Here is an 18491-nt window from a genome sequence, read left to right as displayed (position 1 = left end):
ACTCCAGATGAGAATCATAGAATCACCAGGTTGGAATAGACCTCTTGGATCATCAAGTCCAACCATTCCTATCTGCCACTAAATCATAGAATCATAGAATAGTTCGGGTTGGAAGGGACCTTAAAGATCATCCATTTCCCACACCCCTGTCATGGGCAGGGACGTCCCACTGGCTCAGGCTGCCCAAAGCCCCATCCAACCTGGCCTTGAACACCCCCAGGGATGGGGCAGCCACAGCTTCCCTGGGCAACCTCTGCCAGTGCCTCACCACCCTCATGGTGAAGAAATTCTCCCTAATGTCTAGTCTAAATCTGCCCCTCTCCAGTTTATACCCATGTCCCTGAGCACCCCATCTACCTGTCTTTTAAATCCCTGCAGGGACTGTAACTCCCCCCCCCCTCCCTGGGCAGCCTCTGCCAGTGCCCCGTGACCCTTTCTGTAAAAAATTTTTTCCTGATATCCAGTCTGAACCTCCCCTGGTGCAGCTTGAGGCCATTCCCCTTTGTTCTATCACCTGTCACTTGGGAGAACAGGCCAGCTCCCTCCTCTCTACAACCTCCTTTCAGCTCTCACAAGGGAGGAACAGAGGGGGAGAATGCCCTCCCTTGCGCTGCTGGCCATGCTTCTTTTGATGCAGCCCAGGGTACGGCTGGCTTTTTGGGCTGTGAGTGCACTTTGCCGGCTCATGTCGAACTGCTCATCAGTCAACATACCAAGTCCTACTCCTGCACAGGGCTGCTCTCAATCACATCATCCCCCATCCTGTATTGAAACTGAGGATTGCCCTAACCCAGGTGAAAGACCTTGCACTTGGCCTTTTTGAGCATCATGAGGTTCAGCAACCAGGGTTCAGGCTTGCCCACCTTGTCCAGCATGGTGGGGCTGTGCATGGGCTCCATAACCACGTTCTGATTCTTCTTCAGCAGTCCCCGAGGTGATGCTGGCTTGGTCAGTGCCAGCCACAATCCTAAAGGGGCCAGAAAAATGAATTAGCAGGAAAAAGGTGGCTTTGTTGGCTGTTGTACAGTCAGATCAGCAGAACTACCTCACCCAGGGCAACCTGTGTACCCTGAGAGCTGAGCTACCACACCCCACTTCTCCCCCCCTCCCCGGCCCCACACACCCTCACACCATGCTCCATGCCCACCTCTGCAGAGGAGACAAGGGGGCAACAGGGCATTTCTGTACATTAGCACCACCCACAGCCTCCATCTTCCCAGCAGCTCCTCAACACGTGGCATAACCACAGCTCTCTTCCCTGTTGGGCTTTTTATTACATTATAAAGTTACCCAAGGCTCACACTGGCAGGTCATTAGCTTTCATATGAATTTAATTTAGTCATAAATAACTCATCTCACTCCTTAGCAGCTCCTTAAATGTGGCTATTTTTTATACTGTTAACTTTGCTACAACCACCCTAGAGAATAAAGGAGGTGCAAGCAGGTTGCCAAGGGCTATGTTGCCCCCCTTGCCCTTTCCTCCTCCGCCTCAGCTAAGCCCAAGACCATGGTGGCCCTGCAGAGATGTCTGCAAGAAGGACACTAGGTTGTCTGAAGGGGACACCACACCACCGGTGACGTCCCTGATGTCTGCTGGCATGTCACCTCAGGGATGGTCTACCTGTCAACCAGCTGCACATTGCCCTCCCTCCCTACGCTGTCCCTGTTATCAATCCTCAGTCAGACACACATTGAAACTAGACGGACAGGAGGCTATGGAGAGGCCCTGAGATCTGCCTTCCTTCTCTCACTAGGAAAGCCTTGACATTTGTGAGGGATGGTAGAGCTGGACCTTGAAGAGCTAATCAAGAGTCAAAGCCTCGGAGAGCAACAACAGGCAGCAGAACTGCAGCTGTGGGTGTTGTATGGCACACCCAGGCTTGGGCAGAGAGAGTTTTACTGGTTTGAAAAGCCCCAAAGGATGCAAAAATTCTCCAAAAGATGGTCAGGAAAATATCCCAAGCAGCTGTGCCTCATATTGGTAAGAAAAATAAATATACATTGAGGAGATGTGGAACATTGGAGAAAGGGGGGATTAAAAGCGGAATGAAACAATCAGTGGTCTTCATACACTGAAATGAGAAACAAAGGTAGAGAGCAGCTGAGGGCACAGCAACTGAGCAACACAGAGGATGCAACCTGAAGAGCTGAGGGATAAAATAAACAGGTAACTGGATATGGAAGCCACAAAAAGAAGCACAGAAACACACTAAACAAAATGCAGCAGATGTTAAATTGCAAGGTGAGGCAAATTAATTAAGGCAATTGAGTTATGAATGCTACACCTGTATCCATCCGTCCTGCTTCAGGTACTGGTTTGTTTTAGTTAGCAGTGACTGGGGGACTGGCATGCAATTTTTACAGCCACAATGCCCATTTCCTTCACTCCCCTTCCATGAGGCCCATCCCCACGAACTGTGGAGCATCGTACTGCTGTGCACCTTCATCACTGACCTTCATGCTGGCCTGCTTCTTTCCTTTAATCTGGCCCTGCAGCCACAGCTGGGAACCCACAAGAGACACAGAGAACGTGGCATGGTGACACTGTGAAGAACACCTCAGTCCCGAGCTTGAAGCAGCCCAGAGGAACACAGACGGTGCTTTGCTTGGGGAAGCTTTGAAACCTCTGGATATTCCTTTGCTGATAAATCCGTTTCACTGTGCCACAAGGGCCCCACACAGAGATGTGTGACATGGAAAGCAAAAGGAGAATGTATGAATGCGCTTTTATGGCATCTTGGACCTACCTGCTCCAGGGACCAGACCCTGGTTTCCTGCCTTCACCCTCCCAAGGTCCTTTCAACGTACCACCCGTGACTATCGCATGCTGCTGGGCTGTTGAGCCATTCCTTTATATCTGGTACGAATCATGTATCAGACAGACAGCTTGTTACACACAGGGGACTATTTTATCTATGTCTTCGATTATAAACCCACTCCAGGCCTACAAACGCTGGCAGGGAGCCAAAGGACTGCACAAAATCAATCAAAAGCACTTAAGCATCAGCATCACTTCTCCAGCACTGTAACCTGCTTAGAGGTGGCTGAATTGATTCCATCACACCTGGACTCCAACAGCACTGGGCACTGGCTGCAGCCCGACTGCTTATGCATGCCCAGGAACAAACGAAGGTTAGAGACAATCACAGCTGACACTAAAAAATGGCTCCTGTGTTTAATTAACAGGCCTGATGAGATCTGTTGAGATGAGTGGAGCGCAGCTTTTCATGCTGACCTGATCACCTCCTGAGGGAGGCACTCTGGGAAGCTGGCTGTAGAGCCATAAAGTCTGGCTTGGATTCGTTTGCACCTCAGTAATTTATCAAGGAAACTGCCAAGCATTTGCTGAGAGAGTCCAAAAGAAGGGCTTGTTATTGACATAGGAGTCCTGTACTTGGCCCACATCTCTCGTGATGCGGCTGCAGGAGCAGCAGAGACCTGGAAGCAGCACTTCCTACAATGAGTTTAGGCGATACAAGGGTACAGGTGCAAGTGAGAGGAGTTTTGGAATAAATGGGTAATCTCCTGCTGCCCTAACCAAAGGTTGAAGTATTGTGAAGCCAAACAAAATAACTACATGGCTCCAGATCTTTGGGCACAGCCGGGCTATTCCTGAGGTCTCTCAGGTGCCAGAGATGAAATGGAATGAGAAAACAGTCCCCCACTGTCAGCCCTGAACTGCAGAGGAAACACTACCTTGCAGTCGTTCTGGCATGGAGAGTCCCCTATTGCTGCTTGTTTTTAAATATAATAATTACAAGTGTGTGCCAGGCAGCTAAATGTTCTCTGTCCTCCATGTACAGAACAAATGCATCCATCTTCCCCAAGCTCCCTCAAAGTGATTAGTCAAAAATGATGCTCCTACCATGAGAAAGGGCCAATCTGCAGCTGAAGCCCAGCAGAGCAGCAATTACCCACGGTATCACTTGCGCTGGATTGCACCAATACTCAGCCCCCAGCAGGAATGATTTTTTCCACTCATTATTGCTGATTTTAGCTGTGTGGTGTGGATGACAGCCATCAGGGTCAGCCTGGCAGCAGATTGCACCCATCCTGCACGGAGGTACCACAGCAGGGAGCAGCGGATCCCGTGGAGGGGATGCTCAGCCTTCAAATGGAGGGGGGTTGTCCTGACACCCTGGAAAACTCCTGAGGATAACGCTGGAGGGAGGAGATAAAATATTGAAGCACCGATGAGAAGCAGACATCCAGTGAAAGGTCTACCATCGTCAAGGATGAACCTAGAAAAGAATAAGCAGACATTCCAGTGGAAGGGGACAGCTGGGCTCCGGAGCCGCTGTTCCAGCGTGCGTGCCATCTAGCGAACAAGAGAAAGAAGAGCAAGCATCACCCCTACATCCCTTGCAAGCCTCGAAACCAGGCCCAGGGGAGTCCCAGTAGGTCCTTGTGGGAGGAAAATGTGGCTATGTGACCAGGGATATGTGTCCACGCCACCCAGACAGGAGATGACAACAACAAACTCCACCAATTTTTGGCTCCACCAAGAGCCACGAGCCTCTGGACTGGCTTGGCTTGCTCCAGCCCTGGGCAGTTTGGTATCTGGAGAATTAAACCAGTGGTCAGTGCAGCCGGAGAACACACAACAGCATTTGGTTTAACAAGATGCAGATGACTTTTGAAGGACCTACCTATGGCAGTGCTCACCTCCAGCTGCTCTGCCCCAGCAAGGGAGGAGAGCAGACGCAGCAATAGGAGGAAGGCAAGGCAGGTTAGGCACAACCCCAGCTCCACGACTGTCCCTGCCTGCCCTGCTTTCTCTTCCCTGAGAGAGTTGCATTGCCCCCATCACAGTACAAATGCTGCAGAACCCCCTTTGGGCAGTCCAGAGCCACTCAGAGCCCAGCACAGGGGAGGTAATGAGGAAAGCTAGGAAAGGTGCAGCTTGTACAGCACCAGGAACTTTCCAGGGCTGTCATTTCTATTTTAAAAATCAAGACAGATTTTCGCTTTTGCTCCCTTCAGCATTGTGCTGGGTTAGGAGGGTAGTCAACAATTATTTCTGGAATACAGAGTAATTTCCATGTATTTATAAATATAAGTATCCTTACAGCTGAAGCTCCCCTCAGGCACTGCCAAGGACATGCAGATGAAGTTAAGTACTCCCATGAGATCTTCTGCTTCACTGGGAGACATTGAGTGAGGCCATTTTTGACCAGTGTGTCCCAGGAGATGATGCAGTCCTGGTACATGTAAACGAAGGAGATGGCTAATTATGTGTCCTCAGATACTTCATTTCTTACTGTCTCATAGACTAAGGAGACAGGCACCCTCACGCTTTGCTCTTGTCCTTCTCTCACCAGAGATGCCCATGCAAACCCCAACAGCTTAACCACCTCACATCTGAAAGCACAGTAATTTTATCTAACTAGGGTGGGCATAGGTAGCAAGATAATTACCCACATGAAACACAAGGTAGAAGGTGGCAGGTGCCAGAGCCACCTTCCAAAATATGTGGGGGAAACCCTACCAACTCGCTGGGCTCAACGTCAAAGCTGCCCTTGTACACTGTGTGTCCTTGCTTGGCCTAGGACATCTAGATGAAATAAATCGTAACTAAACCAGCAGGTAAAAAACTTCAAGCACAAAATGAAGACCACACAGAACCTGTAGTTGGGTACAGAGGTGGTGGGAGCTTTTCTCAGAGCAAGAAAAGGTCTCCTCCTGCACTTACAGGGCAAGATGTGATCAGTGTCTTTGCCTCGTAATGCACTTCCAGGATCCAAGTGCTCCTCAGATGAGGGCAGAGTGAGAAGGTGATAGGGGGGCATCCCTAAAACCTTCTTGTCCCCCAGGAAGAAGAGAGTTGAGGCATTTGACTGGCATCTGCTACAGCCAGACAAGCTAATAAAAAAAAAAGAAAAAGCCACATGTACCGCTTTGCCCTCCTCAGCCGACAGGATGCAATGCTCCCTCTTCACCAAGCAGGGTCAGCCGAGCACTATTTTAGCACACAACAAAGCCATCGAGACAGCTACTGCTTCACTAACGTCTCTCAGAGTCTGACCTTCATAGCAAAGATGTCATTGACACTGAGTTGCAGCATGCACCAAAAGTGTTTCTGAAGAAACTACCTCTATTTTAAAGAACTGAAAGTTCGGCTTTGCAAGGTTCACGTGCTCTGAAGGTTTCTGTAAGTCAGCAAGGAAAGCAAAATTGGTCAAGGAAAGCTGGTGATCAGGCAGGAAATCAGACACATCCCCAAGTTTCTCAGTCTGTTACTTTATTAGAATGGTGTTTACATCATAGCAGTAGCCCCACGGAAGACACTTTACAAAATATTAAAAAAAACCCTTTTAATTCAAAGCCACATTTTAAAAAATGGCATACTACCTCCCCCCAGTCTGCCCTCAAAAGAAGCTGGGGTTATCCATGGTTCCTTCTGAACAGGAAACAACAAAACACCTTCTTCTGAAAGGGAGAGAAAAAAATATAACCACTCTGTAAACATGATAATCAGATGTACTCCCTGCCCTCTTCTAGGAGAGAGACACATAGTACTGGAGACCCAGCACACCTGGAGAGGGAACAGAGAATAGGGAAAAGGCAGGGGACAAAACCATTCTCACCTTCTATTAGCAAAAGTAGAACTATGTTGCTAGCTCCAGGCTGCAAATAATCTGGACTGGAACAGAACAACCGATTTACCCTAAAGGCACCACATCAGCTCTTTAAAAGTTCCCAGAAAGTCTCCACCCTCACAGCTGCAGAAAATCCACAGAGAGTTGACACTCCCTGGGCTGGGGCAAGGTGGCAAAGCCCTTCAGCTAGAGGAGGTGTTATGAACAGAGTGCTGCAAGACATCCTTCTGCAAGTCACGTGTAACACGTGAAAGGACAGGCAGCGGGTACTGATTTCTGCAACAACAACCATTTCACAGAACATGTCCATCCTGACCCCAAGAGGATGAGGAACAAAACTGCTGGGGCTGCCAGCACACATTTCTGATAAAATTAAAAGGCTCAAACCAGCACATTGCTCAGGAACAACCCCCTGCATTCATTCATTTTACATCATCTCCCAACCTGGTGTTATGATATCTGAAAGGGATAGTCAATGCTTTTGGTGATGGGACAGGTGGTCTTCCTAGAAGGACAGGCTACTGAAATGCTGCTGTGCAGCTTGCTTGCAAAGGGTCCCAGCCCTTAGGATCTCCCTCTAGGCTATATCATTAACAAAGACACCAATGGCATGGATTCAGAAGAAACTTGGAATGGCCCAGATAGATGTAGTCTTGCTAGTTTACAGGAAGCTTATTAAATATGTGTTATGACCTCTAAATGGGTAGTAAAGGTAAACGCACTCCTTAGATAGAAGTGGTGTTAAAGACCTGGGCGCTGACTCCTTCACCTAGGTATCTAGAAGTGTAGCACATCACGTTACCACCTTTTCCTGAAATGCCAATATGTCTCTAAATCAACACTTGAGACTTTAAAATAACAATTATATTTTTTTTTTTTATTTTTAAGCAGAGACATCTTTTTCTTGCTTGGGAAGTAGGCCAAGCAAGGGAACCAGTGTTGTCCAGAGACCAACAGAGAGAAAAACCTAAACGCTATCTGCTATCTTACATCTTTTGGTTGTGTAAAGAAGAAGATGCTGCCAGTGAGGTTTTTGTTCACCTACTCAGATCTGTGCTCTGGGTCTCACCCAGAAGCTCAGCCAAGCACAGCTTCATGCAGGTAGGGCAAGGCAGCACAACCGAGACACACTGCCATGGAGCAGAAAGGACAGAGAGCTGGACCTGCAGCTGCTCTGTGGCTCTGCAGCATGACTCCAAGCTCAAAGCTAGGTAAATCATACAAAAACCTGTGGGACGTAATAAGGAGATAAGACATTCAAGACTCCTTCACTTCTTCCAAATGATGCTTTGCAGCCTATAAACCTGACGGCAGTGGTCAGGCTGGCTGACCCGCATGGCCCACACATATTATCTCAAGCACATGCGTGATCACGAGAGCTCCAGCTATAACAGCCTTTGGCCCCTTACCTGTCCTTACCAGAAGGCACATGACCGTGATTGACACCTTGCTGTGTCACCGCAGGACTGAACACTGTTACAAACCTCCCCCTCTGCACATGCACATACATTTCTTTAAGAGACAAAAGCCTGCAGCCAGTTGAGCAGTTTAATTATGCCACAGTCTGGTATCTGATAAAATAGTGTTTCCTAGGTACCAGAGGGACTGTGGTGCCAGCAATCATAGGAAATGAAAAAGGAGAAGCATCTTTGGAAGGACATGGAGCTGGTCCCCTTTCTGCACAGTCTGTACAAAGGGGAAGAGGAAAGAAAAAACCCCCAACCCTCCCTCCTCAAAGGAAGAATAAAAATCTTTATCACTGTCTCTCCCTTGAGCAAAAAAAGGCCACAGTAGATAGAAGGAAATCTAAGGCAAGTGTTGGGGGACCACAAGGGCAAGGTTAGCCTAAGACAATGCCAAAGCTGCTCTGCCCCATACTAGTCCTTACAGGGGACCAGGAGGAGGAGCAGCCACAGCGGAGAGAGGCTGTGCAGGGGGCAAGAGCCACTGCCTGCTTCTCCTGTTCAGACCAGTTATTGCTTCAGTCTTTGCTGACAAACCTGGTGAGCACCAGGCTCACGTGAGAGGCAACATATCCAGCTAACAGTGCAAGTACAATTGCAGAAAAGGGTCCTGCCTGGCTCCCCAGCACGGAGCTGTGCTAAGCAGGCCAGCTCCTGGGAAAGCCACCAAAGCTCCCAGTCAGTGTCCCCCAGTGCAGGACAGAGGCCTTGCTTTATCTCAGACAGAGTGAGGGGATAGGAAGGTGCTGCTGTGAGAACAGGCTGCTGAGGTGGTCTTCCAAGTCCAAGTTGCCCACATGCAGCCCAGGAAGACATAGCAAGTACCAGCTGGTGGCCTGCCAGCTGTGAGCTGTTATGAGCTTTCTGCAGAGCTGAATGGGAAGAACTTCGCGTGTTTAGTTGGGGATACTGGTGTCTGTCCATCTGCCTCCTCGCTCAACTTGAAGAACATCTCCTGCTCACGCTTCTTCTGGTTCAGCTCATCCTCCAATGCCTTAAGCAGAAGGGAACACACAGAAGAGATGTATTTGAGATTATATTAGAGCTATGGACAACTGTTACCTCCAACCAGCCAAGCAGGACACTCAGCTCACGCCAAGGGGATACTACCTTCTTCCGTGGCCTCAGCTTGTCCCGCCACTCCTTCATGTGCTGGTTGTGGTTCTCATCCAGGGACTTAAGCTTCTGCGTTTCATGCTCAATTAAGAGGTGACACTTTTCATTCTAAACACAGATCACAAAATGGAACACCCATTAAGCAGCTGAGATTGTAAAATTCAGTAATCAAACAGGACTTGCACCAGCCAGACGCATTCAGAGCTCTGAGCTCCAGGGCGCCTAGACATGGCCACAAAAGCCTCTCAAGGCAGAGCAAGACATCACTGTAGTTCACTTATAGTACTCTGCAGCCACTTCTTACAACGCGCTCCTTGCAATGGAGCAGAAACTGTGCACAGGCAGCTCTGAGGGACTGAGCCACAAGGGATGGATACCTGAAGCTGCTGGAGCTCATTTGTGTTGCTCTCACACTGGGCCTGCATGTCCTTCATCTGTGTCTCATGCTTCTGCTGTTGGTGCAGCCGCTCTGCTTTTTGCCTCTTCTCTTCCTGTTGAGCAAACTGGAAGAGACAAAAGCAAGTGACTGTGTAGGCAGTGTTGCTCTGATCTCTGAAGCAGGTTAAGAGACCAGTCAGCTTGCACCTACATAGGAAAGAAAGAAAGAAAAGCCCCAAGGATGCTTCCTAATACTAATCATGATGGGAGCAGTGCCAAAAACTGCACCTGACACCACAAATGCAAAGACCTCTGACTCCCTGCAGTAGGTTAGAAATTTGGGAACTGTTGCCTTTTTCCAAACTCCCTTCTGCTGGTAGGGAGCAGCTTCACTCCCAAGCCACCCCTCAACCCTGGTGTCCTTTGCAGGATCTGACCTGTTTTATCTTCTCCCGCTGCTCAGATGCACTTCCACTGGAGTGGATGTGAAGGCTCTTCTTGTACATGGCCATGCGCGTCTTTCCTTCGCTCCGCTGGATTTTGGGGAGCCGAGCTTTCTCCTGCTGCTGCCGAATTTTCAGCTGCTCTATCATGCGCTGGTTGTATCGCTGCATTTGCTCCCTTTCCTACAACAGCAGGGAGACAGGTATCAGAGGAGGAGGGACATCTCAGGCCAAGAAGAAAGTGCTAAGTAGACCAAACAGAGCTGGAGAGCAGAATGGGGAGTTGCATGGCGGTGGCTGGTGACAGACATCACCAAGGGGACAAGAAGTGAGGGCAGCTACTGAACATGCTGTGAAAGGGGAGAAGAAGGGGGCTGGAAAGAAGCAAAACCAACTGTGATGTGCCAGCCTTCACTCGCTGCTCTGGGATCTATCATCCCACAGACCATAGTGTGACAAATTTCCAGAAAAGCCCCCAAAATGCACAACTGATTCTCGTATGTTTAATGCACAAAGCACAGAATATACATTGTAAGCATGGAGGCTGATCTGAGTGTTATTCTGGTCCCTTTTCACTAATAGTGAATGAATCTCTTAACGCCTAACTCATGCTCCACTCCCCACTTGCAGCCTGGAAGGCAAACATCCCCTCTGGGGACACGCAGGTACCCGGCAGACCAGCACCCAGCACCAAGAGTAGAAAGGTGTTAACTCTTCACCTTCTCATGTTTCCGGAGCAACTCATGCCTCTGGAGGAAATACTGGTCCTTCAGCTGCTGCTTGATAAGCTGGTGTTTTTCTTGTTGCTGATGCTCTTCAAGATCCCAGATGCATGCTTCCCGGTCTGAGAAAGGGAGAAGGGTCAGGAGACAAACCACCCTGGGCCCCCAGCTTGATCACACGCAGTGCCTCGGGCAAAAGTGAACTCTACACATGGCAGCAGCACAGCAGATACAGGGGGTGATCATTCACCTCCTGTTTTCCAAGAGAAATTGGTTGGGAACCATATCAGAGAATAATTTCTTGCAATTATGAAACCTAATTGGTTCGTATTTGTAAAGCGCTTTGAAGATTAAAGTGCTAAGTATTATTATTGTTAAACATTTAGACAGAATCTGGCAAGACTGTTTTTTCTAATCCTATCCTGCCAGCTTGCAACTCTGTCACAGCATCTGTTGTGTGGGAAGAGCCAGCGTTGGATAAACCCATCGTTACAGCATTTGCTTCTCCTTTTCAGCCTTTGCCACCCACCTCTCATGAGCTGCTGCTTTTTGTTCAGGCACTCGCGTTCTTTGTCGCAGATCTCTTTTTTGTTCTGGGCAGTTATGTTCTTCATGGCTAGCTCCAGGTCCTCCTTCTGCTTGGCCAAAAACTCCTGTTCCTGGAAGAAAACAGCAGTACCACCATGAGCCCTCCTTCTGCTGCAGCTTGAAAAGCATCTGGTGGTAATTTGGAAACTGCCAGTCCCTCAATGGGGGAAGGATACTTCTGCCTATTATGCATTTCCAGTTGTGCAGTTGTGGCAGTCTTCTGTTAGCCTTACCATGGTTTGTTTTTTCTGGGCAAAGTCATCCATCTTCGCCTTCATGTTCCCTTTGCGCTGTTGCCGTGGCAGCTTCTCAACCTCATTCTTGACCTTTGGGGAGGGAAATGAGATTTATCAGCAGGTAACTTCAGGCCAAGAACAACCCCACCTAATGTCACCAAGCAGCTGGACCTCAGGAAACGCCCAAATATACCACAGAAAACAACTTTCTGCTAAACACCAACAACTACTTCCCTCTCAAGTTCTGCTATGCAGAAGTGCTGGAACTCTCCTGGAAGAAACAGATACAGGAAATCAGCTTTCCTCCATCTTATCCCCATTTTTACCTCCTTCTTCATCTGCTTCAGCTGCTCCAGGAATTTGACATAGTCCCGCTCCTGCTCCAGGCGAATGCGCTTGGCCTCCTCCCGCCGGCGCAGTGAGTGATCTTGTTCCATCTTCTCAATCTGCTGCTTCTGCTGCCGTTCGAGGTTTTCCAGTTCAGTGTCATAGAACTTCTTCTTTGTCTGGATGGGAAGGGAACAGAGGTCAACTTCAGCCTCCTCTGTGCTTTGTTTCCTTCCAAAAGTTTAAAAGAAAAAAGGAAAAAAAAAAAGGAGAAAAGAAAAGAAGGGAAAAAAAAAAGAAGAAAAACAAAAAGAAGAAAATAAAGGCAGGGGCTGCTGTCCTTTAAATACAGGGGAGAGAAATTTCAAAGAAAACACTCCTCGAAGCACACAGGGCAGAGCCAGCTCTAGTGTGAGCACAAAGCATTTAGAGCTTGTTCTAGCACTGATGCATCTCAACCCTTCCTCCTGGCTTATGTCCTGATCTACAGCATCCCACTGAGACCCATGGCTCTGGGCAAATATCAGCAGGCAGTGATGCTCAAGAATAACAGTTCTTTCTCTGCAGACAAGGATTTCCAAGTTTAAGGGCACTGTCTTCATCATCACTGTTGTGTCCAACCTCTCCCTCCCTGCAAGCAGCAGGGATGGAGCACCTGGGTGTCAATGGGAGTGGATTGCAAACTGCCTCAGGGAAAGGGTCAAGGGAGCAGGTTTTGGAGTTTTTGCACATTGCACTGCACAGTGAATAAATCTCACAAATGAGGAGTGACTTGCTAAGATGGGAATTCACAGATGTGGCATGTGAATGTTTCAGAAATATAACAGAACACATGAATGAGCCTGCTGTGAAGGGATGGAGTTACCAGGTACACATGCTAGGTGAATTAATAAAGGGATATTGAAAGATAGCTCATGAAAGCTTTAAAGGGACATACCTACAAAATTATTTTACTTCCAAGTAAGCTGCCCATAGACAGACTAAGAATATAAACCCAGTTTATCTTCATTCAATTTACACTCAAAGACTTGCCAGTTTTCCTGCTCTCACATCCTGGCCACACTACTTTCTTATTTAAAGGTTCTTTTTCTGGAAATACAACAGCAGTTCTCACAGCAGCCATGAAAAGACATACAAGAAAAGATCATTAAAGAGGGTAAATCCAGAATAACGCTTCCTCTGCTGCAGTGTGCCAGGCAACAGCAGTCAATGCTTCTCAAGCTACAGTCCATACGTGCCTAACGCCTACAAAAGACTCTGCCCTCCACAAACACATCCCACCCGTCTCATCCCAGCAGAGTTTCTCAGCTGTCCGTCTCCCACCAGACACGATGCCCCAGGACTGCTGCAAGCTAGAGAGCATCGCCCTGCATGAGGGTTTGCCGGGCATCTCCAGAGAAGTCAAACCACCCGGCACCCACGAGCTTCCCCTTCCCGGCCCACATACTGTCATTTCTTGCTCAAAGCGCCTGAGCATCTGCTCCAGTTGCAGCTGGTGTTTGCTGTTGAGCTGCGCCTGGTTTCGGTGCTCCTCCTTTTGAAGGAGACGCAACTCCCGCAGTTCCTGGCGTCTGCAGAGGGTTAAAACGGAGGGGGAGAGAGAAATACAGTATCAGACAAGCTCGGAGCCCTGTGTCTGAGCAGAGGTGGAAGAATCAATGACCAGAGGACTTCAGCAAGGAGTGAAAGCTGCACAGCCATCCCATAACACCCTGCCACTTCCTTCCAGCACAGGCAGGAGGTAAATGCTGGCTGACCGATGTGCTCTAGGGCGCTGTGGCACCTCAGCACTTCCAGGAAGCAGGATGCTAATTACGTTAACCGTTGGCAAACTGTCAGTTTTCACAAGTAAGGCCTATTAGCATTCACAGCTTTTCAAACAAGCCCCGTGGAAGGTCCTAAGGAGAGGAGATGCTGCTGGCACGGCTCTCCCAGATAGCATCCAAAATACTCGGTTCTGCCAGCTGAGTTAGCACACACCGGTCTTTGAAATACAGCTCAGGTCAAGCTGGTGTTGCCTTGGCCTACCTCCTGTGCTCCTCATACCTTCTTGCCCACACCTGGATGGCAGAAATTGCAGTTTTCCCAAATCTCGACCTATCTAGCACGATTTTGCACCCTCACCCAGTCACCCAGCTTCACATACAGTAAAAGGGAGCCTCTGCTTAGATGGTTGTTTGTGCCCATTTGCTGTTTCCGTGCTCAAGTGAGCTGGAAATCACTGATGTACCATGCAAAAGGACCACCAGCAGCAGATTCCTCGTGCAGGATACCCACCATGTCCTCAGCTGCTGTGCATTAGCCTTACACATTGAGTACAACCCTCTCTGGAAGCCCTCCTGGGAAAATCACTTTGGAATGATTTCTTTCAAAACAAACTGAAGCGCCATTAAATCAACTGGCGCAATATGACATCCTCTCTTCTAAGCTTGTCTTCAAATCAATGCCTTGGCTTGTTCCAAAAAGCCAGAAACAAACTCCTTAAGTGCAAGTCAAGATGCCAGAAGAGTTGATCCTGCCTGCTACTAGCTCTCCTCAAAGGAATAACTGCTTCTCCCAAAAGGTGTTCAGGGACCCTATGCTTTCCAACCCAAGCCTTTCCACTTCTTCCCCCACCTTAGAGACTGAAAAGGCACTATTTAAAAATTTAAAAGGAGCCTCTTTTCAGGGATGCCACCACAGCAGAGTGTGTGCAGCTGTGCCTGCAAATTCCCTGTATGCTGGTATGTACGCTCCCCAGGTTTTATTTGGTTTATATGCACTTCTCACACAAAAAAAGACACAATATTGGGCCTAGGAATAAGGCTGCCACAGGGACATCTAGTGCTTGGAACTGATTATATTCTCAGGGAGTCCCTCAGAGGAGCACAAGGGAGCCTAGAATAGAGCATCAAACAAAACAGTTTGCATTTTAATGATTTTAAGTTTGTTTTTTTTTTTCATTTCAGTGCTCCTACTGATAGTAGCAAAGTTAGAAACAGTACTTCCCCTCCCTGAGAAAGTGTCATGGAGGTTTTGAGAGCTATCAGATCTGCAAAGAAGTCATAAAGGCTTAAGCAGAGAGGATAAACCCATGAATATCAAGTGATGCTCAAGGTGTTTACAACTCCCTTGGTCTTTCTGTTAGTGAAGTCTGAGGAGATACAAGAACAAAAGGAAAAGGAGGATCTTGAGAAGATTTCTATGCTTATTTCCATTGAGCCAGCACTTCTTGAGAAGTGCTGAGAAGCATTTAGTCATGCTGAGAGGACAGAGCCAGCCACAGCACAAGCCTCCCTTGTCACAGCCTCGCTGCATCTCATCCCTGAGATGTATCCCTTGCTTCCCTGCATGCCAACAGAGCTCACTTTATTCAGTACAGCAAGTCCTCTGCAAGCCAAGGAAAGCCTAAAAGATGAGATGTGCTCACTGGACAGTCATCTGGTCCAAAAGAGACCAAGACAGTAAATGAGAGGACTTTATGTCATTCCCAGATTAGCTTGCAGAGAAGAAAGCTCTGCTCTGGATTGGTGCCCTGCCCTCCCTTCATCCCAGTGACCCACTTGCCTGAGAAATCTCATCTCTTCATCTTTCTTCTCATCCTCGCTGATGATCTTTGAGGTGGTGACACTCACTTCTACTCCATCCACCACAAACTTGCGGGTGCGTTTCAGTGTCTTCTTGTGCAGCCGGGAGTCCTGAGTTCCACAGGGGAGGAAAAGAAGAGGCCATGAAGCAGCTCCCGGGCTTGCTGCATGAAGTGCTACAGCTGAAAGCCTCAGAGCAATTTTGATGCCATTGTTAATGAAGAACATAAGCAAGGAAACCACATCAATCAAAAAATGATCAGCAGATTTGGAGCTGCCATTTAAACTATGTAGCCATTGCTACCACCCCCCCGCAGTACAGTGCGATTGCCATTCTATCCATCTCAGTCTGCCTGCACCCTATTTTCTGACTGTCTTCTGCCAGCTGCAGCCTCTTAAACTCACCTGTATATTTCTTATCCTTAATATATCTAAAAAAAAAGAGACATGGATACTTTTTGCCAAAAAAAGAGGCAGTTTGGCTTGTGATAAAAAGCATATAATAGTTCATGTCTACAATGAGAAATGGTTTAACTCTTTACCACCCCTTATCTTGCTGCTAACTGCCTGTGCATGCAATCCAGCAGCACTAGGAACATAAGCAAGGGCAGAACAGGGCAGTCTGACCCCATGGAGCTATGGCTGTGCAAGAAGCCTGGGTGAGCAGGGAGCAGCACAGCCTGGTACCTCCCGCACATTGACAACCTCTTGTGCAAAGCAGAGGCGTCAGCAGGGCACCTTTCTCAGGGCCCTCCAGCACATCGCTCCTGGAGAACAGATTTACTTGAACATCTTGCTTGGAGAGATGCCATTTAGTTTGTTCTGAACATTGCCTCTGGCTGGGCCAATTTGAACTGTGATCTAATGTGACCATCTCTTTGGGAGTTACTCCCTGTAAAACCTGAAAAACTCCTTTCCCCGTGCAGAGGACCAGCTGGGGAGAGAATTTCATACGCATCTTTGGCTGGCCTCAAGGAGACAAAGTGTCACGGGAAAGGCAGTGAGGAAGAGTGAGTTGCTACACAAGAGCATCACACTTCCCTCATTAGGGATCCACATTGATTGCGGGCTCCTGTGGGGGATGCTGGCTCTCATGTTCACAGCAGGAGACAGGAGGAGAAGAAACTTTTGCTGAGAATGGTTTTCAGGCACGTTTCTGTGCTGGGAAACCATCACTCATGCAGGCATTCAGATAAAGATCTCAAGCAACACATCAGTCTGCCCTCCCAAGTCACACACATTTCTTCTTCTGCAGCTCAGCAAATATCGTTCCAGTTATTTTGCCTCTTCCTCTAAGCCATGCTGACCTGGCTGGCTTTGGCTCATGAGCATTCTTAGCCTCCAGAAAGATTTAGCAAAAGCCAAGAAGCCTGGGAGGTCTTTGTGCAAGTCACTGCTGACACAAACCAGGCCAGATGTATGGCAGGTTGGAAAAACCGAAAGCGGCACCAGCCCAAATAAGCCTTCTGCTTGGGCAATGGATGAAGTTTAGGAAATAGCGTTTTGTCCTTGCCCAGATTGTTTATGACTGCACAACTCAGGTGAGTGGCATGGTTATTTCACACTTCTCAAGGACCCAAAATAGCTACAAAACATCTGACTTCAATGAGATTTCAGTGGTCTGGGACAGCAGAGGACACAAGCATCTGCTGCAGCTCCATCGAGAGCTTCTCCTCCCTTTGAGGACATGCCATGTGCCCTTAGCACAGCTTAACCCAGCACCTTGTGGTGTGCCACTCTGAGCCCAGATGAGACAGGCATTCCATAGACAAGGAAAAAAAAACATCAAAGAGTTTGCCTAGAGATGGGCTTCCTCCTTCCTTGCTGGCCCTGTGTTTATTTCCAAAGTTCCAAGCTAGACTCTGGCATCTCACTGAGCATCACTCTGTACCAGGGTGACACCTAGCTGGTTTTTAGTATCACACTCAGGGACTGAAAGCAAGATTCCCAGACCCTGAGAAAGCATGCTGCTTCCTCAGGAAGGATTTTAAGTGGCTATGGCTGATGCTTGAATCTGCACATGGACAGCGTCTGAATTTCAGGGATTTGGCTGAAAAAAGCAAAGAAATCTCAGCACTTGTTAACAGGGGTTTGCTGCCCTTTCTTCCCTAAACCCTCTGCCCACCACTCACCTTCAGAGAGATGGAGCCACTCTCTCTGTTGAGGGACAGGTCAGCAGACAGGGAGATGGTGAGGTCCATGCTCTCGGAGGCCGAAGTGCTGCCAGAATCTGAATCCCCTTTGGACCGGACACTGGAGAACGGAGTTGGAGGATCCAAGCTCCCGTTGGTAAGCTTCTCCTCCATTAAGTTCTCCAGGTAGCTGCTCTCTGGTCGCTCACAAACACTCTTCCTCTCCTTGCTGCCTGGCCTGGGCTGCTTGTCTGCCTCTGTTGAGTTACCCAGCTGTTTGGGCTGTGAGATGATGTCTGGCTTGCCCTGGGTGGCCAAGGTAGCAGAGCTGGCAGGGGCTTTTGTGGATTGGTTGCTCTTCAGTTTGTCACTGCTGATCCCTTCATCTGAGGCTTTATCGCTCTGTCCATCCGCGGTCTCCTTGCCAGTCCCCACAGGCCCATTGACTGCTTTCGGCGAGGAAGCGTCTGGAGGCTTCTCCCCATCAAAACTCAGCTGACTCACATCAGAGGGGTCCCGCTTGTGCTTACCAGGGGGCTGGAAAGACAGCGAAGAGGAAGTATTGGGTTTTGCATCACCACTTTAACACAACTGGAAGAGCTGCAAATCCCCATACTTCAGAACAAAGTCATCAGCAGCTAAAGAGTCATTGGGAAGAAATCTTTCCTTCTAGAACATCTGCCCTGGGATACTTCTACTTTTCCCAGGTTTTTGGTCCCAAGGATTATGGACATTGTCTGGAAGGAAACAGCACAGTCAGGGAGCTCCAGAACCTGCAAATTCTGAAGATGAGGCCTCAGAGTTTGTATATTGACCACCTTTTCCTGTGGCCAACTCCACCATGGATCAACCACTGTCCTTTGCCACGGATGACAGAGGTTTAGGCATGGCCCCCAGCAAAGCTGCCCAAGCACCCTTGAG

At 48.5% G+C, this 18491-nt stretch overlaps 1 protein-coding gene across 3 annotated transcripts in view; it reads right to left on the bottom strand.

Moving 5' to 3' along the window:
- Positions 1–7277: 7277 nt before the first annotated feature.
- STK10 (serine/threonine kinase 10) overlaps positions 7278–18491 on the bottom strand; it is a 48714-nt gene continuing 37500 nt past the window's right edge. For all 3 annotated transcript variants that reach the window (XM_054079829.1, XM_054079830.1, XM_054079831.1), the window contains 11 exons: positions 17571–18107; positions 15419–15549; positions 13320–13443; positions 11872–12051; positions 11543–11635; positions 11251–11380; positions 10719–10843; positions 9994–10182; positions 9556–9681; positions 9173–9286; positions 7278–9056 (listed from right to left, as the gene is read on the bottom strand). In XM_054079829.1, the coding sequence (XP_053935804.1) occupies positions 8916–9056; positions 9173–9286; positions 9556–9681; positions 9994–10182; positions 10719–10843; positions 11251–11380; positions 11543–11635; positions 11872–12051; positions 13320–13443; positions 15419–15549; positions 17571–18107 (1890 nt within the window). In that variant the 3' untranslated portion in view covers positions 7278–8915. The remainder of the gene's footprint in view (positions 9057–9172; positions 9287–9555; positions 9682–9993; positions 10183–10718; positions 10844–11250; positions 11381–11542; positions 11636–11871; positions 12052–13319; positions 13444–15418; positions 15550–17570; positions 18108–18491) is intronic.

The sequence above is a fragment of the Cuculus canorus genome, chromosome 14, assembly GCF_017976375.1.
Source record: "Cuculus canorus isolate bCucCan1 chromosome 14, bCucCan1.pri, whole genome shotgun sequence".
Lineage (NCBI taxonomy): Eukaryota > Metazoa > Chordata > Aves > Cuculiformes > Cuculidae > Cuculus > Cuculus canorus.
Note: the sequence above shows the minus strand (reverse complement) of the source record. Positions and strands in the feature narration are given on the sequence as shown.